Source organism: Mauremys mutica, chromosome 2, assembly GCF_020497125.1.
Source record: "Mauremys mutica isolate MM-2020 ecotype Southern chromosome 2, ASM2049712v1, whole genome shotgun sequence".
Taxonomy (NCBI): Eukaryota; Metazoa; Chordata; order Testudines; family Geoemydidae; genus Mauremys; species Mauremys mutica.
In genome coordinates, this window is record NC_059073.1 from 138,772,180 (window position 1) to 138,799,179 (window position 27,000).

A 27,000-nucleotide genomic window follows, 5' to 3' on the forward strand; every position below is an offset into this window, starting at 1 on the left:
GGTCTCGGTTTTGTCCAATCAGAGCTCTAAGAGCGAGGGGGCTTGAGAAGGGCAGGGCGTTACTCGTGATGACCAAACAGCTTGAAAAATTACTCCCTAGAATTCTGATTGGCTGGCGTGTGTCACGTGGGACTGGACCGGCCGTTTAATGGGCTATATTTCAAAACTAATACGCTAGCCAATCGCGTCGAAGCTGTTTTTCCAGCGCGCTGCCGGGACTCGCTGCAGGGAAAATAGTCCTGTCTCTCGCAGAGGTTTTCAGAGATTATCTGAGCCCCTAAACCTGCCGGAGGCGGCCTTCTTCCTTCTCCCCCATCGCTGGTTTGGATGGCATGTGCGCAGGTTGATACGGCTGGGAGGGAGGGCGGCTCTCAGTGCGGGCGGGCTGACCCTGCGGAGGAACACGCATGTGCAGGGCTTGGCATGAGTTTGAATGAAGAGGCGGGTCCAGCCTCTCAGCCGTAGTTTTCCCCGCGGTCGGATCGTCCAGGATTCGGGAACCGTTGTGGGTGAGGTGGGGGGGGGTATGCGAGAGAGTGGGGGGCTGGGGCGGCAGAGGGGGAATATGCGACATGGAGGGAGGATAGAGGGGAAGGGTTATATGAGAGGGGGGCTGGGGGGGGATATGAGAGAGGGGGAGGGGGGCTGGGGGGATATGAGAGGGGGGATAGAAGGGGAGGGGGATATGAGAGGGGGATGGGGGTTAGAGGGGATACGAAGGGGGATTGTAGAAAACGAGATAATGCCCATGGAAAGAACTGGATCTATATGGGGGGGGGGCGGGACTAGACCCTTGGGCACTGGGGCTCTTCTCCGCTGCCCCTCCCGGGGCCCTCTCACCTTCCCTCGCAGGACCTTTTTGTCAGTTGCTGCTGCTGCTGCACCCTCCAGTGACAGCACTGAGAAGCAGTGCAGTCTACTTGCCTTTCTCTTCGCGCAGCCCCCACTGCACCTCCTTTGGGTGGGGGGAGAGGAACGTGCACCAACAGCGAGCCCGTCCAACCGTCCCCTCTCCTCTTTTCTACCCATCCCCGTCGCCCTCCGTTTCTTTATGTGGCCCAGTCATATGCCAGACACCTCCTGTACCCCCAACAGCTGCCAATCTAACTTCAGATGTTAGCCCAACAAAGGGGACAATAAAACAATTAGAAATAGGTATGTGGAAGGAAGGACCAGATTGTGTGCTTGTCAAGCAAGCCACGTGCACAGCATGGTACAGCAGGCTTTTTTTCTTTAAAAGCATCTGTTATTTTTAAAGTAACGACCTACTCTTAATACTTGGCAATCTCGGCCTTTTCCCCACGTTACTTATGCCATGTACCAAAGCAGTCTTCCGCTTTTCAAAGTGGGAGGGGCTGCTTTGATAATGAAGAACTGTAGCATTAGTTACTTTGCAGTGTTCTTGTAATAATAGTCACAATGTGACACAGCTTACTTAAGCATTGTTGTGATGCTATAGTGCAAGACTTGTGCTAAACTGGGCTTAATTTTGGGTGGTTTATTTTTTTTTGTTCTGTTTAACTTGACACTATCCTATTACCCTACTTTGGGTGGTAAAATGTTTTCTTTTTATTTAAATGAACAAACTGATTTGTTCTGTTATGGTTAGATGAACATTATCTCAGAAGTTGAAGATTTCCCTAATGAATGTGCTAGCTCAGGGGTAGGCAACCTATGGCACACGTGCCGATTTTCAGTGGCACTCACACTGCCCTGGTCCTGGCCACCGGACCTGGGGGCTCTGCATTTTAATTTAATTTTCAATGAAGCTTCTTAAACATTTTTAAAACCTTATTTACTTTACATACAACAATAGTTTAGTTATATATTATAGACTTATAGAAAGAGACCTTCTAAGAACGTTAAAATGTATTACTGGCACGCAAAACCTTAAATTAGAGTGAATAAATGAAGACTCGGCACAGTACTTCTGAAAGGTTGCTGACCCCTGTGCTAGCTGGTATTCACTTTCTTGCTTGTGTGGTGTTGTCAATATCTGCCAAAAGATAACTGGGATTCTGGACTGCAAGTTGTAATAAAAGTGCAAGTTTTAGCAGTGCAGCCCTTTTACAATGTATGACTGGTTGAACTCCCAATAGATCTTGAAGTCAGTGGGAGTTTTGGGTGCTCCACACTTCTGTAAAATCAAACCATTTAGTTAGGTGCCAAAATACAGACTTAAGTTAACTTTAGGCATTCACTTTTTGAAAATCTTGGCCAAGTGTATGTTTGAATGCTTAATTGTGTATGTGTGGGAGAAGACATTTAACTCTCAATCATACATTGAAATAAATGCATCTCATATTCAATGTGTGATAAGTGCCACAAATTAAGCTTCAGCGTTCCAGTGCGATCATATCTATAGTTCTACACACTTAAATCTAACGTTTATTTCAATGTGACAAAACTAAATGCAAGATCTGTGACTCAAGACTTCAGAGTTTCAAAAAAAATCTAAGTAGTGACATTTATATAAACAGAACTCTACTGCACATTAAAATTGTCACTCTGAAGTATTAACACAAAAAACTATATGCACAAGGGGCAAGATTTAAAATAGATTTTTTGAAGGGGTCTTGAATTTTCTGACTTCGGTGATTTGGAAATATCCACCCTAATGTTGCATTAGCATAGTTTTTGTGTGTGTGTTTAATATAAACATCCACATACTTCAGAATACTGTGCATATAATATCTGATATTTACAGTAAACTTCATAGCTAACATTTCATACTTGCCTCCATAGGAAGGACAGTTGCATCTTCTAACAACTTTACACCATCTGCATGTTGTGGCTGTTGCTTTTACAAAAAACCATAAACATGTTCTTACTGACAGAGCCGTGATTACAAGAGAACAAGAAGACTGATTGTATTTTTTTGAAAGATCAGAATACAGCACTGACTATGCGCAGACAATCTAGACAAATTGTAAACACTGTTGCTGACATCAAAGAAAATATGAATGGAATTATTGAAGAAGATAGAGATATTTCTTCTATGCCTGTTTCAAAAGACAAAATTGTCAGAGTGGATGAATCAAAAAGCACAAAGGTTTCAGAAATGGAAAATTTAAATGGCAGGAGCCCCACAAATGTGCAGAAACCCAGAATGAAATGCAACAAATATGTGAGGAGAAAATCATATCAGAATAGTAAGGATGATAGTAATCTAACAGTTAATGAAAGCCTTTCTGTTAAACAAAAAGGAAACTTACTTGAACCTCCTTTGTCCTTTTTGACATTAGACAAACTGCAAAGTCCTTTTTCAGAAGGCAGACCTACATTTTTGGATGCTGCACACTATCTGACGCCAAACAAAGGTGAAGCAGATGTAAAACCTGATTGTGGAACCTTGGAGAAACTAATGAAGAAACCTATTGATTTTGCTAGTGTAACTATAGCTGAATTTGGGATTACTCCAGAGTCTTTTACTGCTAAGCCATCTGTAGGTAAGGGTTGATAAGGTGACTCTAAAAATGAAAATTTCAAAATATTGTGCTTCATATGTGAGTGAGAACACATCTGGTATCTTGCATAATTTACATTCCCTTAAATATTTAATGGTGGACATGAATCCATCTCCAGAAGATTAGGGCATTTGAGACCACTTTTAAATGGAAAATGCTCTTAAATTGGATTGAAATGTGGTGGGAGGAAGCTGTCATTTAAGAGAACTTATTGGAAATCTGAGTGTCTTAATTTATGATGATATCCGTCTATTTAAAAAAATGAAAACAAAACAAAGTTGTTATAAAAATCCCAAGATTGCTGATGTAGCTGGAAATACTGTTGAAATAGGCAACAGAATTGGCTTCTCACAGACACAAAAGATCCAAATTGTTGAAGGTGCTTTTAAGTCTGACTGTTTATATTGCCGTAATAGATAAACAGCATAAGACACCCATAATGCAGATATGCTGAGTTAAATATGACCATGCAAAATGGAAAAATGATTTATTTTCTGAATGGTTTATCTGATTGGGTGGATGGCAGTTTCATTCACAGAGTAATAAGACATAATGGGCATTTCTGGTAATAATAGATATAGGTTTTATAAGCAACGAGTTGGAAATAGTGCAGGAGAGAGAAATTGTGAGGATTTGTCCAACATTCACCGTACTTGGCATATAGAGTAATTTCCTATTAATCATATGTTTTCTTGGGTAGAAGGGAAATACTCTGACTTCCTAAAGCTGTGTTCAGCCAACATGAAATCATGGGAATAGGATCAGCTGGAGGAAATTTTGCAAAAGTAACATAGGGAACTTTCTTCATCCCATGTACTTTATAGCCAAATGTTGATGTTTCTGTCAGTGGCACAGACTCATAAGTACAACTAAGTGTGCCATTTCACAATCAGTAGGTAGGGCTTCTTGAAATCCAAATGATGATCATTTTACACCGTGGTAAAGTAATGGTGATTATTGCACAGCTTCTTTATATATTCTAGCTACATTAACATTACAATTTTCCACTGTCCCTGTCTAAAGGCACAAAAGTGCAAAGCAGGATGCCAAACATGTTTAGTAACCTATCTAGGAACTGTATGTATGGTTCCCCCAGGGAAACAAACGGTGTTAGGCCTCAGTTTGGGGATGTATGGGTTTTGTTTTGGGTTTTTTTTCTCAATGCTAGAGGGCTGAGGGAGGGTAGTCGTTCATGGCACCATTCTCTCCCACTGTTAGCCCCAAACCCAGTGGAAATTCCAGCAGAACTTCCCATGAAAGCTTATGTTGATCATTGCAGCATTAACTTTCTATCTCCTGGGTCTTGTACTCTGGAGAAGTGTTGAGTATAAGAACGTTCATGCTGCCAAGGAAGGGGACACCTAGGGGCTGCCCAAGGATTGATTTGAGGAAGTTTTTCCTTTTTAAACCTTTTTGTTTTTACTTTCTGTGAAAACCTTTTCTTGGTTTCCCTAACTTTCTGCATCACAGTACTGTTTAACTGATTGTCTTTTGTATCCAGAAAGGAAACTGTTTTATACTTTCTAGAGAGAGATCACACAGACACACACACTTTCGAGAGCGAGAGAGAGATATTACACACTTTTACTTCTTCCCCAAAACTGTTGTGGAGTTTTCCTTGTCTAACAGTATTTTAATTTTTCCTGTGAGTTAAGTAATACACAACCAAGGTTTCAAATGCTTGCTGTTTTATTTTTCCTTCTAATGAAGACAACATTGCAAATATAAAACTTTGCATAACACCGACATTTTTTAAATAGAAGCAACAGAATTTTTTTATTTTTTAAATAGAATTCCTGCTATTTTAACAGTCTTGTAAGTGTTCTCCTTAAGCTTCATTGTGTTTTTCTTCTTGCATTGTTTTCATTTCAGGGAAATCCATGGCTTTAAAACTTAGGCGCAGATCTACAATTGGAGTACGGGGTTCCCCTGAAAATAATAGCCTTATTCGATACCTTGCCCAACAAAGGAGGAACAGAACCGAAGACCCTTTCACAAAGGTGGGAATTTTTTTCAGAGTTGTGCAACATGGCTAGTGGAGGAAATCAGCTTCAGATATTTCACATCTTGAATGAATGTGATAATGTTCACCATTTCACTTTTATAGACAAAAGCTTTTTTTAGTTTAGATTTTGAATATGAAGAAAATCAGATTACGGATATATCTACACTATTGTCTTAGTTGACCTATGTTAGGTCGACTTAGTCACCGCAGTAATTACTGTGGTGGCTGATGTCCACAGTACCCACCTGTTGGTGGCGCGTGCCCTCACCAGGAGCGCTTCCACCAACTGAAGAGGGACAGTGACGGGGGCTGAGAGCCAGAGCTCTCAGCTCCCCACTGGAGCCCAGCTGCCCACTGGGCTTCTCGCCTCCTTCCTGGTAGCGGGGTGGGGAGGGAAGCCTCCTGGGGCTTCAGGCCTCTGGCGGGGAGATCCACACCCGGAGTTTAGGGCTGGGGACAGCTGGGTTCCCAGCTTTGGGGGGGTGGGGTGGTAGGCAGCTCAAGCTGGGAGCCAGGAGCTGGGCTTTCCTGTGAATGTCAGGGCTCCAGCAGAGCTGTGAAATTGACAAGACAGCAAACAGCCAATGTAAGGAACACAGTGTCTATGCAGACACTTCATCATCCTAACATGGAGGTGGAGTTATGTTGGTGTAGTAGGGCACTTACATCGGTGGGAGCAAGGCTGTAGTGTGTACACTGACATAATTAGGTTGTCGTAAACTGCCTTATGTCAACCTAACTGTAGTGAAGACCAGGCCTAACCTGGACTGAAGGAAAGAGAAGGCATGTCTGAAGGAAGAAAACAAAAATAGAAATAACAATGGACTTACTTATGATACTTAACACTTAAGAATGCGAAGGTAAAGCTACACTTCGAAAACTGTCGAGACCCTCTTCATTCCTCCCTCTTCTCCCATATCCCACCCCAGGGTTTGCTAGCTATTTCCTTATATATTTGTTGCTCAAGTAATGTTAATGAACCCCCTTTTAAAAAATCTTAGAGGAAAACATGTTAGATGAGGGCTACTTAAAAACTTTGCTTTAGAACAGACTCAGGCTGTTTTTACAGCCCATTTGTTAAACTTCCTCAAAGTGTGTACATCTGTTTGAGTTATTGGATTGAAAAACTTTGTTCTGTATTGGAATATTAAAACAAGTTTAAATACTGGAAAGGTTGAGAGTAGATAGTAGAAACCTAAAGATAAAAAAAAATATTACAGTGATGTTGTAATTCTCTCAAAACCAACATTGCAAACCCAGGGTATTCTGAATTAAGGTTATGTTTAGAATAAATCGGAACATGTTAAGGTATGGAGATTCACATATAAGTTGCCCAAAAAATCTCAACTTTGCCCTGCAATAACAGTATAATTATGACAAAGGCAGTTTAGTGGGTGTGGTCCCAATTATATTAGACGGACTTGAAAGAATCATTCACTTTTTTCATATTTTTTTTCTTCTCATGGTGTCACTACAGGGCTAGATGCCTTATGTGGGTGTTGTCATACCTTTAAATTTTTGTATTTCCTATAGGTGTACATACAGCTCCTGAATTTCTTGGATTCATAATGTTTGGTTTTTGCAATAATTACAGAGTATTAAGACTGTTCAAGGCGCATTTTTAAAAACGCACAAATATTAAATTTCTTAATGAACCCAGTTTTTAATTACTTTTAACTCCTAGATGAAGTAATGGATCTTAAATTCATTCTGTACTTAAAGTGCTGTTAGTTTGGGAAAGGTTAATTTTTTTTCATACATAAGAGGTTGGATTCCTGTTTTTAAGCGCAAGAAAAACCACCCCAGCCTTAATTATGGAGTCAAAACAACATTTCTATAATTATGTAGATATCATCTCTTAATATCCTGTAAGATATCACTTTAAGATATAGTTGCTTTTTACATATGTTCAGTTCATGCTTTTACATCATAAAGTGCCTGTGTGCATCATAAGGTTCTGTCCATATTGAAGACCTGGGGTCCAGTGTTCATTTCACTGGACCTATCACTAACATGTCATTGAAGTCAAAATTTTAACTGTCCTTTCTTTCCTCTTCTGAGGTATGACTGGAGGTTGATTTCTTATGGGGAATTTAATATTCAGGAGTTCTAGATGTGTTGGTTTTTTTAAATAAAATGTCAGTGTTATATGTAGTTATGTCTAAAATATAGAATGATGCTGTTACTCATACAATTTAGTTTACATGAATGTGAATGGGGAAGCCAGAAGGACAAGTGTAGGAGAAAGAGAGTCAAACTGTATTGTTGTGTAGTAGTATATTTGAGATTAATCCCTTTTCTACATTGTTCATCACAGAACTCGGGGACAGTATCCAAGTGAAACATAAGGCCATTTTAAGATGCACTTATTTGTCTCTTTTGTAGTAACATACTTACTCCTCTTAAGCATTTGTAAGTTTCAACTTTTAAAGAGCATAAATGGATTATTTTTTCATGTCCTAGCAGGCCAGCCCTTTTAAACATCAAAATGTTGGCTCGCTAAAGGATAAAATATCTGCCTTCCAATCATCTTTTCAATCAGCGCAAGAGGACGAAGAGAGGGCTTGCTTTCCTGGGCTCTCGCAGGAGGAGAGTGTGTCCCAGGGAGCAGGCTATTGTAAGTAATCTATATCTGCAACCAAAAAATGTCATAATGTTGATGGTAATTTAATTTTGAGCTGAATAGAAACCATAAATCATTGTTCTATTGTAATAACCCAGTTTCAAGATGAATCTTGAATCATGGTTTCATGGAATAAAAAGGTAAACTAACTGTCCAAAAAGTATACTAACCATAGTCAGAATAGTACTACATAAAATTTTAGAAAGTAAAAACTATCAGAGAAGTCGCTTAGGCAACAGATGAACGCACTGGACCTTTCAGTTAATCAGGCTTGTCTTTTACTTTTCACTGAATGTGTTTTTATTCACTGTTTTTATTGTTCGCCCCTCTTTCATAATGAATTCATTGATCTATAGACTGAAATCAAGTTACTTCTTGCAAATTTTGCATTGGTCCTTACATTTCTGGTAACAATTCCAATTATATGAAGATTTGGTGTCCAGTACCTTCTTCAAAAATGCAGTAGTATTTGGAAATTACATTTTATTTCTTTGTTATATAATTAATGTACTCAAATGCGGAAAGAACTCCAAATCATTGATAAGTTGCCCTATCCCCTAAGGCCTCTAAGCCATCCGATAGGAAAAGGAAATTAACAAACGTTGCACATGAAAAGTCAATGTAGCTCAATGGTAAGTATAGAAAAGATGCCAGAAAATACATTGCTATATTCTGTTTTATTACTTACCTGAGCCCTTTATACTACTGCTTTCCATACCATCCACAAAATAACCATCTAATTTTGGTTATTTGCTTTATTTAAAATCCCCAAGAAAATGGAAATAAATAATACAGTACTATTTGCAAAATAGAATTCAAAAGATATTCTTAATTTTGTCTGACTAGAGAGACTTCTAGCTTATCTATCTTATGCAGCGAGGGGATGTAAATGATCTACATGGAAAATCTAAGGTTTGTTTATTAACTTACAAATGCAGCTCAGAACAAACCACCTTTTACAAAACAGCATGAACAGTCTCAGTTGAGCGAAAAGTTCGCATCTGAACGCAAGAGTGTTGCTTACAGGGAAAATTTGCAAGAAAAATTAACTAATGGTGATAAAACTGCAGCCAGTATCCAGGTATGCAAGATTCTCTCTCCACCAGAGGAGGTGGCCATCATTGAAACTACTACTGCTACAATTTCAAAGGTATGTGTATATCTTTAAGGGGATGAGGGGAATTAATTATGAAATTGCATCAGCAGATCCCTCTTGTAGGAATTAAATTCACACTGTGAGCAGCACTGCTGATGTAGCAAAAATCTGTTGGGGGCACTACTGCATTGACTGTACGTTGAAATTTAGCCCCATCTGCGTCATCCTTAGTTCCTCTTCTGTCACCAGCAATTATGGGTCCGATACCACGGTGTGGATGTTTTGTTTTTTGGTTGTTTTTTTCAATATTCTACATGTGTAGGCTTAAAATGTGTTTGCGTGCTGTAAAGTGTTCTAATAGACAATGTTATCTTTTGTCTTGTAATCACACACAGGTTTAATTCACAACTTCCATTTACAGAAATGAATATTATTTTAATTTTGTAACTTACTACATTTGGCATCTGTAGATTTCTTGTACATGGATCAAATCAAAGTTCTACGTGAGGGTAGAGCTTGATGATAATGGTACAGAGCAATACCTTTTCGTTGGAAACACCCTCCATGTGTGCTCTAGGTTCTGTCTGTTACAACTATGAGATTCACGTGGACAAATTTTGAACATGTCGGTTAACTAATGTAATTGTTCAGAAGAGATGCAAAACAAAGGTTCTCCATGCCTCTCCTCCTCAAGGAAAAAGGCATGTTATTGCCTCTGCACAAATAGGGGAAGGGGAGAGAAACCCTACTGGATGTAATACAAGTTCTACTTAAGATATGCCATACATCAGAATTGCTAGCCCACTGGTCTATCTTGTCAGGTGTCCTGTTTGATAGTGGCCTCCATCAGAAGCTCCAGAGAAAGGTGCAAGTAACCTGCAACAATAACCAGCCCTTAGGGAAGTTTTCTTCCTAACCCGCATCAGTTAGTGGGTACTTTGTTCCCTGAAATATATTACTACTTTATTTTCCTTATTTTCCTTCCCAACTAATGTACCTCTGATTTTTCGCATGTACATACATTTGAAATCCTCTTGAATTCTGATAAGCTTTTGGCCTTGCTGATATTTTGTGGCAACAAAGTCAACTAACGAGACTAGTAATGTGATAATGAAAACTGTATTCCTACAGAAGGAATATTACCTGACTCTTTAACATGCATTATATGCTCAAAGAAAAAAGGAAAGTCATAAGCAGCAGTTGCTATTAAAGTCACCATTTGCCAACAGTTACCTCACAGTCCTTGCCTACAGATAGACTAGAAAGTTACCTATTTGGTCCTGTACTGACAGCCTTCCAAATGAACGGCAAAGCCTTTTAATATTTTATCCTCTTCTTTCTTCATATATAAATGGGCCTCAGGCTTGTCTTTTGCTAAAATTAGGGGCTGGAGGTTGGTTTTGTTTTGATTTGCCTGCCTTCCCTGTGTGTGTTGAGGACTGGAACTGAGCATTTGGGGGGGGGGGGGGGAAGAGAGAGAGAGAGAGAGAGAGGATGTTTAGTCAGAAAGCTTAACTTTTTTGGTTCTTGATTTATTTGCTGTTTAACTGAAACACTTGGCAAACACTAAGAGAGAAGATTTTTTTTGTAAAAGATTCAGCACCCCATCCCTTCAGTTTAGGATTGAGAGCTCCAACTCTTGTCCTCCAGAAGCTCTTCTTTGTCCTTCCCTTGATGATGAGAGTTGATACATCAGAGGTGAAAAATAAGCATTTGAAACCACTCCTTTAAAAAGACTATTTAGACATAGAAACAAATTTCAATGAGCACAAACAAAATAAATTTTCTTTATGGTTCACTTCTAATAACTTTAAGTAATGAAGCTGCGTTCAGGTTTTTGGTTTAAAAATATCCATGACTTCTTATATTTTTTGAAAACTGTTTTACTGTGTTTCCTTGCATATCAATATTCTGGTAAAAAGCTATAATTTCCTTTTTCTAGGAAATTCCCTGTACACCACCAGTTACTGAATCTGGAAGCTTATCTTTAGAGATTATTCAACTAACGGGCATCCCAAAGACACCAAGCAGTAAGAAGATTCATCACTACTTTTGTTAATACTTTGTTAGAAGTTTAAAAACTAAATATGCCTTATTAATGATGTTTCCATTTCACAAGCAGTGATGCTATCTCTTTCTGATTAGGAGTTTCAAATACAACAGAAGTCAATATAGCTTTGTACTCTATTACCAATGCTGGCAAAAAAAAGTGCCATGAATGATAAAATACTATTCAATTGCTGCTGCAGAGGAAGCTCAAATTAATCTGGTTCCCAGATTTATGCAGCTCTTTTTTCTATAAACTACAATATTTGGAAATGCTTCTTTTAAATGAGAATTTAATAGAAAATTAGGTATTCTGTACCCCAACAAGAGTAATAGGAGATTCTCAAGAGTGCAGAAAAGAAAATAACCCAAAGATAGGAAACAGTCTCATGTAAATGATTCTTTTGCTGTAATTTTGATATTTATTAATCACTCTGAACTTGCTTTGTTTCTCTGAACCTCTAATGGTGTTACCTTTAAAAAGCCTTTCTCTTCTAAAAAGCTTTATTTTATAACTAACAAGTATTACAACACATTACATATTTACGTTCTAATAAGTTTTCAATGCCTCTTCATTCATACTTTAATGTTTCCTTTCTTTAAGTACTGCAGCTCTAAAAGCTATTTTAATGAGGAGTTAAGTACTCATATAAAAAGTTTTCCAGCTCTCAAAATATTTAGTCCAGCAATTTGGAATGTGTTTCGTAAAGTTTCATATGTCACATAAATAGTAATTATTTGAAGCATTCCTTGAAATAGAAATATCATTAGACTCTAAGAAAGGTGAGATTATAATTAAGGAACTTTTTTATGATTAACATAGATTTCACATAAAAGTGTGATAATCCATCTCTCGTTGACCACGTCCCTTAACTGCATGTTAAACCTCCAGAAAATAGGGAAATATAACAGAAATGCTGCCACAATCTTAATAGAAAAGAAAATAATTGCAGTATTATAGCAGTTATATTTTAAACACAGGAAATAAACTACCATATCTGATACTGTATGGTGGTAACTCATGCATAATGCATCTCTAATGGAGACCACAACACCAAAAACCTAACTTCTGGGGAATTCACACATTTAAGCAGCTTTTGAGACTAAGTAGCAGCATGCATGTATTGCAACAAATGTTGAATTTTCAACATTACATCTAAAGCCCTTAAATCTTGATATTTATATATTCATTTTGAAGACATTACTTCTGAGTGTATCAGTGAGGAAGTTGGAGGTAATACTGGATCACAGCTAAGCAGAAAGAAAGTTACCTTTGCAGAAGAACTGAGCTTGGAGATATTTGATGAAACCATGCCACTTGTTACGCCACCACAAAAGGGAAACCTTCCATCCAGTGAACAATCACTTAACGGCTCCTCTTGCCTTCGATCTGTTCTGAAGAAAACACCAGTAAAACTACTGATGGAAAATGTGAAGGTTGGTGTATTGATCTCATCCATAAATATAAACTTGAAGCATTACTGTGTTCACTACTCAGTAACTTTTTTAATTGAACCATGTTTTCCAAGAAACATCTTTTTTGACTAATGGTATAACAAAATGCACTGGAAGTTGTATTAAACAGTTGTTAGGTTGTAAAAGGGGTATGTCTGTGACCTTTTTCATGTCAGAGGTTTGTCTTAATTTATTTTGAAAGTTTCAGGAGGCCTTCAACATGTACAATACACATTCTACAAAACAAGATTATCTCATGCTCAGTTTATGCTGATTACTAAGAAGTACTTAAAGAAAATGACTTTAATTATCCTTTTTCAAAGGTGAACACTGGATAAATTAAACTTGAACAGGCAAGCGTTATAACAATAATAGGTATTACACTACTGTATTGATTAGACAGGAGTAACACTGTTGATCTTAATAGGAACTCGTAAGCAATACTATTGGCATGGAAGGAAATGAACCTCTTTTATTCTCTGATCTCTCAAGAAGTTGTGAAGAACTGCAAACAGGTCAGAAATTTTTATACGTTTCTATACTGTCATAAACTTTATTTCCCAGTAATTAAAAGGGACACTGTCAAGTTGAACTTGATGCTGTTGCTACTAGTCACTTTGTTGCAGAACTTGAGGAAAGAGTGTACATAAGCAGTGCACAAATGTCATCCTATTTCATGGGACAGGTAGTACAACGAACAAAAAAAAAGAGGAAACTGTCTATGCAAAGTACTATCAAATTCTCAAAGTGAATGGGGGCGGGGGAAGGAAGACAATATCACTAATTTTCTTTCTGTCAGCGATCCTTGCAGTTATACAACAACAGGTACAAAACTTTAAGATGGAAACACGACTTCAAGTTGACAGTGCCCATTTAATATTTTTTTTAATTGTGAGAAGATGTAAGAAAACTGAATATTTAATATACAGCAATATCCTTGGGATATAACTTTTTAAAATACTTTCAAGTTAAAATGTTTTTGTGAAAAATAGGTCACGGTAGGATTATATGGTGACTGTCTGAAATTGCAAATGACAGAGGGGCTTAAGGTAGGTAAAGGAAGTTACATTTTGGCCTATGGCCAAAATACCATCTTGAGCTGTGATCCTGTTGGACATTGAGTCAGTTCTTAATATGGAGAACTTTTAAAACCAGGAAGTATTAATTGGTTTGCTTAGTAGCAAGCTTCCTACCCTGTGACTCGGTACTTAATACTCCAGGGCATACTATAGTTCTGGAGGTGCCATTTTCACTATGCTATGTCAAACCTGAGGTTCTGACCACCTGAAGTTATAAAAATTCCATGATTCTTTTCTTAAACGTTACGGTATTTTCCCTGTTTCCTGGCCAAATTACAAATTTGACCAAATTCCTACTTCATTATGGATTCTGCCTATCTAAGCTACTCTTGTAATGTCAGTTAGATATGACTCAGTTTGCTTTGTCTTAAACTACTCTGTAGGATTGATTGCAGGCTACTAAACAATGACCATGTCTTACCTGAGTGCTGACTGCACTTGAATAATGGAAGAAGATGGAGTGTGTGAGGGCTAGACCTCAGTGTTGCAGCAGGGAAGGAATTGTCGCGCATACGTGTAACTCCTTTCCTGCGCTGCCACTTCCCCTCCCCCGTAATTGTCTGCTAGTGGCCCATACCAAAAGCAAGCTTCTACCCTGTATATTGATTTAGCTGCACAGGGGGCATATTGGGCTGGGGGTGGGGAGCAAACAACTGTGCATCTCTCTCTATCAGTGTTATAGAGGACGAACAATTTGAGTTTGCCCTTTATAAGCTTTTATACAGGGTAAAACAGATTTATTTGGGTTTAGACCCCACTGGGAGTTGGGCATCTAAGTGTTTAAAGACAGGAACACTTCTGTTAGCTGCTTTCAAGTAAACCTGCAGCTTTGGGGCAAGTAATTCAGACCCTGGGTCTTTGTTGGAGCAGACGGGAGTGTCTGGCTCAGCAAGACAGAGTGCTGGGGTCCCGAGCTGGCAGGGAAAGCAGGGGGCAGAAGTAGTCTTGGCATATCAGATGGCGGCTCCCGGGGGTTTCTGTGATCCAACCCGTCACAGGTGGAACCAAAAAGGTGCTTAGGGTGTGTGGGGATGGAGGAGCAGTGACACAACATCCATTTATCTCTTTTCACCCAGAGCCAAGGTCCAGGTTGTTGTACAGCGGCACAGCTGAGTTATATGCAGCCCAGGCCACAATCTTGCCCCTAATTTATTAGTTGGTAAAGCACTGTGGATGAAAGGCACTGTATGTGCAAGATTACTATAATGTTCAGTCACGTAAACACTTCACAATTTAGAAACATGAGCGGTTTTCCATACCACCCAACCAATGCATCTCCCGTCTTTTCTGAAGTGACTATCTTTGATAGGTAGTAGTTTAGTTTAAAAGATGCTCATTGCAGTGGTGGTGGATGGATAACTGCCCTCCGAGGTTGGACTGATGCAAGCTACTGAACTGATGTAAGGTGATAACTAACTTTTGATATTGTTCTAACATTTTCACCATAACCATCATTTTAACACTAACTTTCAAGCAATATTTGGATACATCAGAACCTGGCAGTCCATCTTACCTATTGAATAGCTTCTTCAGAGGGATCCCGATAAAAGAGTAACTCTGGGATTCCTTTTTTATAGTCAGTAGTTTTCTATTTCTTCCTACCAAAAACCATAAAGCAATTTATCTTCAGTTATATTTGAGTTTCTTGTAAAACTAGGTCTCCTATATTTTTGTCTCCTTTTCCCCTAGTTTTCAAATCTGTAATACTGTAGATCCATACTGAAAAATCCTGTTGACTTCATTAGGAATTCTGTGCTTGAAATAATTGCCTGTTCAAGTCTCTAAATAAAATCAGAGAATTTGAAGTAAAATATTTCCATTAATTACATTTGAGGTCACTATGAATTTAATATCTTGTGTTACAGATAGAAGCAATACTAAAACAATAGACAGAACTGATGTGTACAGCTCTGAAAAGCCAATGAAGAGAAAGAAGGTTACTTTTGGAGAGGATCTAAGCCCAGAAGTATTTGATAAAACCTTGCCTGCAAATACACCATTGCGTAAAGGAGCGTCCCCAATCAGTAACCCAGGATCACAAAGCGATAGCCCTTCCACAGTAATAAGTCCTATGAGAGAACCTTTATCTCAGCCAAATTTTGATGACTGTGATGGTGATGATGTGAGTTTGCTTTAATTTATTACAATTTTTTTTTTAGTCTCTACAATCAGTTTTATCATTGCATTTTGTTCCTTTTTAAAAAAAATTTAAATGTTAAAATCTGGACTAATTTGACAGCTTGGAATGGTTATTCTTTAAACATTAAATTGTTTGCTTCATTTGCCTTAGGCATCCTGCATAGCTGTTCTGCCTGCAGATTTGCCATTGGGAGTGAATTCTGTTACAATATTGGAAGTATGTCGCATTTAGCCTCATTTTGTTTCTTGGGCCTTTCATACTTTTTGCAGAGACATTATGAAACATGTGTGTGACAATTAGTAAGTTCCTTCATCCTGTAAAGAAAGGAAAATTCCATTAGGCCATTCATATGCCATTTTAAGCAGGTTTCTGAAACGTTGAAAGAAGGTATGTGTGTGAATTTAACTGTTTTGTTTTTGTAAATACAGGAATATGTTAAGCCTCTTCAAGAGTCTGTAGCAGTCCCTGAGAATATGAAAGGTAAAGTTGGGTTATAATATGGCTGCTTAGTTTGTATATTTGATATCTCTCAGCATTTGTGTATCTTAGTTAATGAAAAATTTTAGGGAACGATGCCAAGGACACATGCTTACATTTGATATTGAAATAAGTTTAATGCTGCTGTTTGATAAAACTTGAAAATAACTTTGGGATAAAGAAGACACAATGTTGAAGCATCAGAAACATTAATTTTTCACTGGCTTGTAGGCCAACTCCACCGCACTGAAGCCTCAGAATTTGTTTGGTGTGTGTGTGCCTGGTCGAAGTTGAATTTACTGTTTGTTTTTCATGTTTTTAACAACTGAGTGCCTAGTGTGATCAGCATGTAAAAAATGCATGATAATGTGGTGGAGCATAAAGGCATTATCAGCAAGCGTTTAGGATTTGATTTCATATTCTGCCTAAAAGGTATTTCTTCTATCGCTGAACCTACTTTTGGTTAGACCTACTCATTTATGGCCTGATCATGCACAGTGAATCATTGGGAGCTTTGCCATTGATCCCGATTGGGTACAGGATCAGTCTCTCGGACAATGTTAATTCCTGCTGAAATCTGGCTCTTTAACTGTGAGGTCCAACATGAACTAGGTTTAGTAACTTGGATATATCTGTTTGTTTGTTTGGGGTTTTTGTTTGTTTTTGAAGTCTGTATTAATATAGGGATGTTTACATTGTAAAAATCCCTATAACAAACAAAAGCCAAAAACAAATTAAAACTATACAAATAAACAAGGTATTTGCATACCTCTTTTTAAGTAACCATGTTACCTTGCTGCTGTAATCTTTGTCCTCCCTTTCCTTACCCCAAGCCCTTCAGTTTTTCTTACCTGCTTGTCATATTTTGATCTACGACTGTAAATTTTTTTCAGGGAAAAGGTTTGTTTGTTTTGTTTGTTTTGTTTGTTAGTTAGTTAAAGGGCTTGGCATACTTTATACACTAAACAAATAAGCGTAATTAAAAAAAAAGGGTGAGACAAGGTGTATAGTGAGAGGAGATATATCTGAAATTTCCCAAGACAAGTATATCTTCTGTTCTTACATAGTTTAACCAAGATTCTTCTTTTCTAATATATTTAACAGAAATTAATTCCTCTGATAACAAAAACTCTTGTACCAGAATAACCCGGTCCTCTACTAAAAGAAAGGTAAGTATTTTTAATATTTTCTTTTGGTAATTTTTATTGAACTTCCAAATAACTCAAATTTTATCAACTTTTTGTATTGTTAGATGTTGGTGACAAATGATTGAGAGCTTCCCTTAAATAATTTTAAAAATAAATATTGGTAAGATTAACAAAACAGTGATGCTTTCATCATTTTATTTTAAAAGTTGGTTTACTTTTTCCACACTCAAACTAGCACAATTATAAACTCTTCTTGATAATTTTATTCTTGTTCACGATATAATTTTTTTGATTGCTGTAAGATCTTTAGAGGGTGTGTGTGTGTGTGTGTGTGTGTGTGTGTGGTAGGGTTAACGTTACAGTTAGGTCATTATGCTGCAGGTAGTGATTGATTGGTGTTCCCAGCTAGCAATATTAAAGAAGTATTAATTGATGTGTTAACTTGCTGGCCCAATAGTCTAATAGCTAATAGTTGGGTGTCATGCTGCTATCAGGAATTGTGGCTCACAGAGTTTCTTGCACAGGATTCTAACATTCCAATACTATTCCTTACTAGACTCACTGCATAGAGGAGCTCTAGTTACAGGGTGGGGCACTTCAATGAGGAAATAGGATACTCCAGAAGACCAATCCACCCTCCTTAAAATAAATATTAAAAAAGAACGATATTTAACTGCATGGGATGGGGGTAGGCTTTGTAAATCTTTCTTCCCCACTGCAATAATTTTGCTACCGTGACTTCGACGGTTAATCAAGTGAAGTAAACATAAGATTTATAACTTTGTTATGGCTTCTGGTCTATATTATGTACTCTTTTTTTAAAAGAATTGATATTCCTCAACAGTATAGCAACATTTCAGAAGAGACTGGTGTTACCATCTCGACAGATATAACAGTGAAAAATGCTCAAGATCTTAAAAATCTAAGAAAGGGCAAGGTTCAAAGAGGAAAGGAAAACAAATCTGCCCCCAGAAGGATACCAGTAAGTAACCGCACACTGCAGTTGGGTGAATACCTCACTTAATTTTTCCTGTCCTAGATGTCTCCTGAAACTAGTTTCTGATGGATGTCTTCGATAATTACAAGATCTGCTCATAATGTTTTTTGGCAAGTTTGTTTTTATGCCAGTGCCAACACACTTTTTTTAAAATTTTATAGGTGTCTCACTCTCCCTAATCCCTTCCTGTCCCATTGGTGAAGCTGGGCCCAATAGCCTTTATATACCTATAACTTTTATACCTTTTTCCTCAAGACCTCTCTTATGAGAGGCAGGGGAAACCTCATACAACAGTATAGCACAGAAAGGACCCCTTAAGCTTTCTGTAAGAAGCAACTCCCATACCAGTTATTGTATTCAACAATGAATAACTTTGGTCCAGTTACACCTATTTTCTTAAAATATTATCTAAATGTATGCTTCTCCCTATAAATAAACTGTTAGTTGATATAGATTTATTGGAAAAACTTAAAAGGGATAATACTGTCTTGTTTTTTTTCTAAACCTTTTCAGAAGGTAAAACATAAAGGTTATGGAGGAAAAAGAGGAAAGAAAAAGGTAGAAAAATCCTTGTATGGTCAGAGAGAAGTAGCTTCCAAGAAACCTCTTTTGAGCCCAATTCCTGAGATCCCAGAGGTCTTGTCTTCTGCACCATCTTCTCCAAACTCACCTAAGACACACTTTCTGCTCTTCTCAGGTAATACTTTCTCCCTTTCAGCCACTTTCACTTTTGTTTCAATCAATGATAAAACTGTAAAAGCTGTTAACTTTCTTGCCTCTACACATATATAAAAAGTCTAATAAATCTGACCTTTATCATCTTGTGAAGAGGAATCCTGGAGAAAGTGGGGGAGGAAGAAAAAAATCGTGCTTCAATGATATGATCCAGGAAATCTATGGTACTGTTACAAAGCCCCAGCTGGATAAAACTGAACTCTTACAATGTAGCAATTTAAATTGAAATTGTTACAAGAAGAGCCCATCAAATAAATGGGGTGATCGGGTAAGGCAGAAAATCCTTGAGATGGTCAATCCTAAACTTTTTGTTTTTTGAGGGTTGGTTAGGTTCTCAACCTCAGGCTATCTTGTGTGATTTTTAGTTTACTGTAAATTTTTTATTTTAAAATGAATGGATTGACACACCCGAGGGACCATAGAGGTACACTTTATCCATTACATTAAAGAAAAATTTTGGCCAGGTTATTCTGAATACCTTAAAAGAACTTGAAACCTGCATGTCGTTAATCACTGATATGCCCAAAGGATGTTTGATTAGCTCACTTGCCAAGTTATATCTACGTTTTTTGAGCTTTGGACAAACTCATAATGGGATTTAAAAAAACAAAAAAAATTTAGTTTTAAGCATCTATGAACAAACTGGAAATCTTATGTTTCCCTGTCTACCTCTGTTTTAACATTTTACATATTGTGTAAGTCTGCATGCACATGAAACTATGGTTCTCTAAAGAACGGGTTCTCAGGATTTTGGGATCCTGTGATCGCACATCATGTGACTCAAAGTTAGTCTGTATAGATTTAGATCTGTTCCTCCTTTCTAAAAACTGCAACAACTAGCTTCCAGTTTGTCTCCTGGTAGTGAGGGTCAACTATTTTATAGATATTTTAGTTAAACTGATATTTCCGCCTCATGAATACTATATCTTTTTATTTGAACACCAGCAATATGCTTCACATTGCACAAAAGAGAAGACCGGTTTCCTACTCTCGGGAGCTTAAGTTCTCAGACAATACAGTCATGTTGCATAGGACGACCAAAAGAGCAGTATCTCATAGTGCTTCAAAAATGTTAGGATTTTTTTAACTAAAAATTCATTAGTTCGTACTACAGTTGAGACTTGAAGTGTTCTGATTCATTTTGAAGGATTTGAAAGAAGAGAAGTGTAACTACTTGTCCTGTCAGGACAGGAAGAAAGTTTCAGGCATGTGTATCATAAAAGGAAGTGCAAAGGAGGAGTGTGAAGGAAACAAATGGAATAGTAGAAGTGGGAAGCTTAGTGCAGAGTGCTAAATTTTAATACAGTGAGGCATACAGAATATGAATTGTAATATTTAACTTTCAGGGGGGACCTTGTGACTATAATGCAATAGTAAGTTAAGCAGCTGGAAGAAAAGACAGACTGAAGCATGCATGGTGTCTTGACTACTGTAGCAGGCAGGCGGCCTGCTGCCATATTGGTTATGATAGCTTGGAGCATGTCATCTGTTAATAGAATTGTCTTTGAGCCGTGAGAGGGAAGGGTTAATGCTTTCCTTCACCTGCACCCCTGGATCCTTTAAATTTTCTCAGTCAACCCAATGTGGAGTGATCTTTCCACTGGGAATTATGACATTTTACCTCTCAAATCAACTTCAAGTAAACCCTAAATTAATGGGAAATGAAGAGGCATCTCAAATGCTAGTATCAAAGCCTGTTTCGGATTAGTGTTTCTGTGCAGCTCATAATTCTGCCCATGATTGAAATGATATTGCCTAGCTGGTCTTGATGCACATTAACATGTCAGGCCTCCTATGAAAATATGCTGCTTCCCTATTCTTTTTATTGATTTGACTGAAGCCAGTCGGTCTCTTTCAAACTTTCCTAAAAAATTCTGATTATTTGTAGAATGGTCTGACTAGAAAGACTGTATGCTTGGGTAGATGACCGGTGTGGAATAGCTTTGACAATAACTGCCAATGTTAACTACTTGAAACTGCTGCTCTTTGGGAGGAGGGTGTAAAATACTGTGACAGTTTTACTTCTTTGTAATAAATTGAAACTCTTTTTGAAATCTACATTTACTTTCAGGTGTTCTCTTGAGTATAACCAAGCAAATTTGTGTCAATTTAGCTTTTTTAAATTGTAAACTTTGTATATCCTTTTAGATTATTCCAAATCCAGCAATGCACACATAGGATCTATGAATGAAGTTGTTGAACAGAAAAAAGTGGTTGGAAGAATCAGAAGGAAAGTGCCTATAACAAACAAACGTCCAAACACTAAAGAACTTGACATTGTAGAAGCCAGCAGCACCAGTGGCATTGAGTGTCAGTCATCAGACAGTGGCCCTGATCCTACTTCAACCATTAATATTGAGGTGCTTAATATACAGGAAAACATTCAAACAGAAAATGAGCGGGGATCACCCTTAATGTCACTAGAACAGAAAGAGAGTGATGTTTGTGTGAATAATCAGACCAGTGAAGAAGACAGCAATGCTAAGACCAGCTGTCAGCAGTCTGAGCCCAGTTCACCTATCATTGTAAAATCAAATTCTCTTTTGCCACTACTAAACACTATTACGCAAGAAATTAAGAGTACTTCCCCACTTGATACATCTGGCGACAAAGAACATGAAAAAGCGAGAGATGTCTTAATAGAAAATGGATGTGTACTGGAAAGTGATCATCCTTCAAATAACTCAGAGATGCTAAAGGAGCTAGAGTTCTTAAACCTGCAGGACATCAGTGTAAGTGAAAATACTCAAACTGGATGTTCTATTACAGACTTTGCAAGAAAACGAACAGCTGACAGTGATGCCAGTCTTAAAAGGTTCAAAAGGTCTTCAATAAAAGGCAGGAGAAGCACGATGTACCTTTCTGAACTTGAGAATCTCCATTTTGAAGCATCTGGAAACAATCTCTCTAATTCCTATTCTAATGAGCAAGAACCCCGAATAGAAAATGACTCGGAAATGTTTTATGATCTACATTACTCTATAGAACAGTCCTTCTTGAAGGTGAGTGAAGATCGTGAAAAAAAGGTAAGACGCAGTATGAGGCTGCAGAAAAATGCAGAAAATGAGGGACTTGTGTGGATTAAAATACCTATTGAGATTCACAAGAACTCTTTGTCAGATTCTGCTTACAAATCAAGGAGGACGATGGATGCATCCATCTTTAAAGAATCTGAGAACATTCATCAAAGACAAGAAAATTGGATCCAATTTTCAGCTTTGGGGAAAGAGAACAATGAGTGTGTTCCTGTTGCAGGGGGTTCTTGCAAAACACACAGGAGGCGCATGTGTACATCCACTTCCCAGGAAACCAAAAATATAACTCAAACACGGAAAAAGAGAAGGGCAAGCCTTGTGTACAATGATAAACATTATCAAAAGGAGTCTGAAGTGGAAGCATCCTTTGAGAACCATCCTAATGCCTAGGCAAATTGGACCATCCAATTTTTTTTTTTTTTTTAAAAGGTCAGTATTTGAATGTAGATTTTCTTTGGCTTCAATTCAGTTACCTGTATGTAGAAGTGTCACTTAAGTAATGCCTTGTTTCTATTTCTCTGGTCACAAAGACATTTGTATAAGTATTCATTTTACTTGTTCGTTTGCCAAGTAACTTAAATTGTCCTTTGGCTTGACAGTTTCAAAATGCTTGGCGAAACAACTGAGGAAAAGCAAGCTCAGCGTTGGCGGGTACAGGTGTATTAGTCAGCAATGATGGGCAAACAAGGGTGAAGTTATAATCTCTTGATGCTAGGAATCAGCACTTATTATTTCTAGCAGAAATGGTACTAGTCACACGAAGTGATGAAATATTTCTTATAAGAATACTGGGACCTACAAGGATCGATTAATTGAAGCAGTAGTAAAAGCTGTAACAAGTAACTGTCGAGAATAAATACACATTTCCATTATTTATTGGAAATATAAGGTGTTTCAGTCAGTTGAGGTGGAAGAACATGCACGCCTCCTTCCCGTGGAAAGGATAGCCATAGATACTAGTGAATTGTATCTCAAGATACAATTTGTTCCATTGCTGTGACATTTACCGTCAAAGGAGAATAGTGTTTATAGAATAATCTGCTTGTCTTAGATGCAAGATTTCTTTAAGGAGCAAGACCCAGTTGCTTGCTCACATTCTTTAGGGTTCTTTATATTTAGAATTTTTCGTATTTAGACCCACTTGGAAAAAAATTACTCTAACTAAAATACGTATTGTATTATGGAAGTCCAGGGTTTCAAATGTTCAGTTGCCCTGATTATTTTTTTTTTTTTGAGGCAGGAATTATGGTTGATTATACTTAGCCTTGTGGAAAGCACATAGCAGTATGTGTTTGCCCTTGAAACTTTGGAGTGGTTACTGGATAAGATATGGTTTATGGGCAGACTCAATATGCATACCCAACTCACTGTGGGACAATCAGTAAGTGAAGTCTCTTATTCCTCCACTTGCACAGAAAAATGCCAGCAACCACACACATGGCTCTCACCTGTTGTGGGAAAAGAGAACCAAAGTTTATGGATCAAAAAAAGCAATATTGACAAACTGTTTAGCGGAGTGGGAAATAATTCATTCTTGATGGTGTTGGGTCTTCTTGACAGAGCAGGATTCAAACCCTAATTCCATTGTATTTAGAAACCTATCATCACAGTCTGTTAAAACTGAGTTTATCTTTACTAGTTGAGCTATGATGGCTTCAGGAATACCCTTCCAGCTGTAATTGTTTGAAGTGTTGATATTTCCTATCTGCTGAATCCTGCTTTATAAATTGCTTTTATAAAAAATTGCTTTTGAAATCCATGTAACTTTTTTTCCCCCAGATTTCAAAAACAAGCTAACAAATAGAGAACCTCTACAACTAACATAACAGTGAAGAAAGCTCCTGCTGGGGTGCAGACTTTTCCCATGTTCTGCAGAGACTTTGCTTTACCATCTTGGCACCAGCAGGTCTGGAGCTCCCAGTGCTATGGACTTGTGTACTTTACATTCGCACTAATCTTTAAGAAATCCCAATTTCTGCAGAAGTATTGATTGATAAGCATGTTTACTGTATACAACACTTCCTGTTTTAAAGATTAATGTTTAAGGTTAAACTGGCTAGAAAAGAATATGAACATGTCCAGAAAATGAAGTACAGTACTGCATAACTGCATTGTGAATGTTTTAAATATTCAGTGTATATGTACCCAATACAGTACTCAGTAGTTGACCTGCCATCTTGCTGTTTGCTTATTTCTAGTTTGAGCTATAGAATGTAAAATTTTGAATATGGTCTACTTAACACAATCAGTATTGTTTTCATGTTTCATGCTGTTCTACTTCAACTGTGAGGTGAAAATATGCCAGCTTTAAAACAGTTTCTTAATATTGAAAAATCATCTCTGTTGTAAACCTGTTTGACCACTTTGAGCTGGAATAAAATTTAAGTACTTTTGTTAAAGTTAGAAAATCACATTGAAACACTGTCTTATCCTATCTGCAGAGACCAACTGCCAGTCTTTCAGAAACCAGAACTACTCAGGCAACTTTGCAAGAAACTTCATCAAAAGATATCTTTTGTGTTGTACTGTTGATGATGAACTGTCACTGAAATCAGGACCCATCCACTTTCTTTTACTGTTTCATCAACCCTTTTTTTTCAAGTCTTCATTAACTAAATGTTTGCATGTTTATCTGCTCTTCCTGTTCTCCACATTTTTGGAACTTGAACTCATTTCTGGAAGAGAGTAGAATATGTTCTCTCAAATGTTAGCAAAATTAAATCTACCACAGTGAAAATTTTAGACTTTGGTTTAGAAGATAGGAGCATATTCAGTTAAATTTTATTGGAATAGCAATATCTTTGTTTTACCAGCAGAGGGCAGTGTGGCATGAATTTTGCACTGGGGTAGACCTAGACAAACCAAACTTCTTTGTGAAAACTGTCATAGATTTAAAAAAAAAAAATCTTTAAACAGTTCCCAGACCAGAATACTGAAATGTCATAATCACTTGTTGGTTCAAAACAAACTGTTAATAGCAGCTAACTCTGGTACTCATATTTTATACTTAATTAATTTTCTTGCCTATTTCATAGCTTGTGGGGTGGGGTTGGAAGAAATGATTTAAAGGTTACAATAAAACTAAATTCATTTTATGATTAATAACATATACTGTAATCAATATGAGATAGTAAGCTCTGTGAAGAGCCCACACTTCACCTTGTCTTGCAAGACTGGGTGTTTCTATTGGTCTTGACTAAAATTGTACTTTTTCCTGGAATATATTTTTCACCAGGTACTTAAGACAGTTTGTTTTACATGGTATATAAGTTGCACTGCAGATATCTTACAGGACTAGGGTGAACCTCTTTAGTCCAGTATTAAAGGGTTTGTTCAGGTGCTGGGAACATTCTAATGTCTGTAAGGCTGGAGAAAACTCTTCTTGTGTGAAAGATGTATATCCCTTTTTCTTAAAAATAGGATATCTAAGTATAAATAGATTTTCTTTCCAGAATAATTACCCCAGTGATTTGGTGGGGAGAGAGAGAGAGACCTGGTTAAAACAAATGTGTAAACAGGGCCACAGTATGTTTTATGCATATCCTTGAATCCTGTGTAAGATCTAAAATCACTTCTGCTATTGGACACAGCTCTGTTGCCCACTGTGTGCAAATCTTTTTTAACAAAGATGATATGCAGTATCATTTGCGTGTCCATTGCTGAGTACCATTTACTTTGATTCATCTACCCAGCTGCTTTAGCATTTAAACTTTCTTAAAGATCACTTGTCCTCCATATATGCAGCATTAACTAAAATTTTAAACCGCCTATTCAAAAATTGTTGTAACAAAAAATAATGAACCAGAAGATGATTGAGGAAGACTGAGATTGTAAATGGGATTTGCACTGGTTATCTGAGGCTAGAGGTTGGAACCTGAAAAGAGGTGGAAGAAATTGTTGAGGTGCAAGAAAGTGTAGTAAGAGTCACTAGGGGTAAGATAGGCCACATCCTGGGAATAAGGATAATGAGACAGTTCTGGTGTTAGAGAGTCATTGGACTTTGGAGGAAAGCAGATATTCTGGGATAGGAGGCTTTTCACCTGTGGCGGTGTGTGTGTATGTGTGAGAGAGAGAGAGAAGCATAATAAAAAAAGGACTTGAAAATCTCTCAGAAATGCATGCAAATAAAACACTGCTCCTTTCACAAGGGAAAGTGTGTACCTAGACTCCTGGAGCCATGTGAGAGCCACAGGGTGGTTACCAGGCTGCTGTGTAGGTACTGGAGCCAGGAATCCATCAAACTACCTGCATTTTTCACAAAGATGAACAATGAGATGGGGCTAAAATGTAACGTGGAAGGAGATTTGTGTTTCACGTTCCTAAAATTGTGTTAATAAAGTTAAGTTTTAAAAGGATAATATAAAATTTGCATCTCTAACTTAGAGGCAGCCTCCTGTAAGTGCTTCTTTATTGCACGATGGCTTAATAAGGTATGCTAAGATAACATTTAGGTAGCATGGTTGAGGGGAAAGTAAACCAGGTTTTGGAGTCAAGATATTCTGGTTTGTAATCCTAGCTTTGCCACTTATTGTGGCCCTGTTGAGAGTAGGTTTTAAGTTGTCCTGTTAGGTCAAGTCAGCAAGCTCAGTCTAACATCTACCACTTTATTCAAGACAACACAATCATGCTTTAGAATGTGCAAAACTGGCAGAGTTAAAGCCTAGTCTTGGGTTTAACTTGATTAGTCAAGTACATTC

General features: G+C 37.7%; 1 protein-coding gene across 8 annotated transcripts; it reads left to right on the top strand.

The window, feature by feature from the left end:
- Positions 1–396: 396 nt before the first annotated feature.
- CDCA2 (cell division cycle associated 2) lies at positions 397–26,563 on the top strand. 8 transcript variants are annotated; one of them, XR_006576811.1, is made up of 16 exons: positions 765–1,155; positions 2,746–3,449; positions 5,340–5,467; positions 7,936–8,089; positions 9,034–9,245; positions 11,134–11,221; positions 12,436–12,674; positions 13,120–13,207; positions 15,637–15,893; positions 16,340–16,391; positions 17,493–17,557; positions 18,381–18,518; positions 19,047–19,230; positions 21,417–22,732; positions 24,083–24,209; positions 24,745–26,563. XR_006576811.1 is itself a non-coding variant. In XM_045004695.1 (16 exons), exons 2-15 carry the CDS (start codon positions 2,906–2,908, stop codon positions 22,691–22,693), a joined length of 3,333 nt encoding a protein of 1,110 aa, XP_044860630.1. In that variant the 5' UTR covers positions 766–1,155; positions 2,746–2,905; the 3' UTR covers positions 22,694–22,732; positions 24,083–24,471. The 8 variants fall into 8 exon arrangements, 6 of the variants coding, with proteins under 6 accessions (XP_044860626.1, XP_044860627.1, XP_044860628.1 ...); XR_006576812.1 differs by lacking the exon at positions 24,745–26,563 and adding an exon at positions 23,544–23,684 and having other exon boundaries at positions 24,083–24,471; XM_045004695.1 differs by lacking the exon at positions 24,745–26,563 and having other exon boundaries at positions 766–1,155; positions 2,746–3,152; positions 3,246–3,449; positions 24,083–24,471.
- Positions 26,564–27,000: the final 437 nt, after the last annotated feature.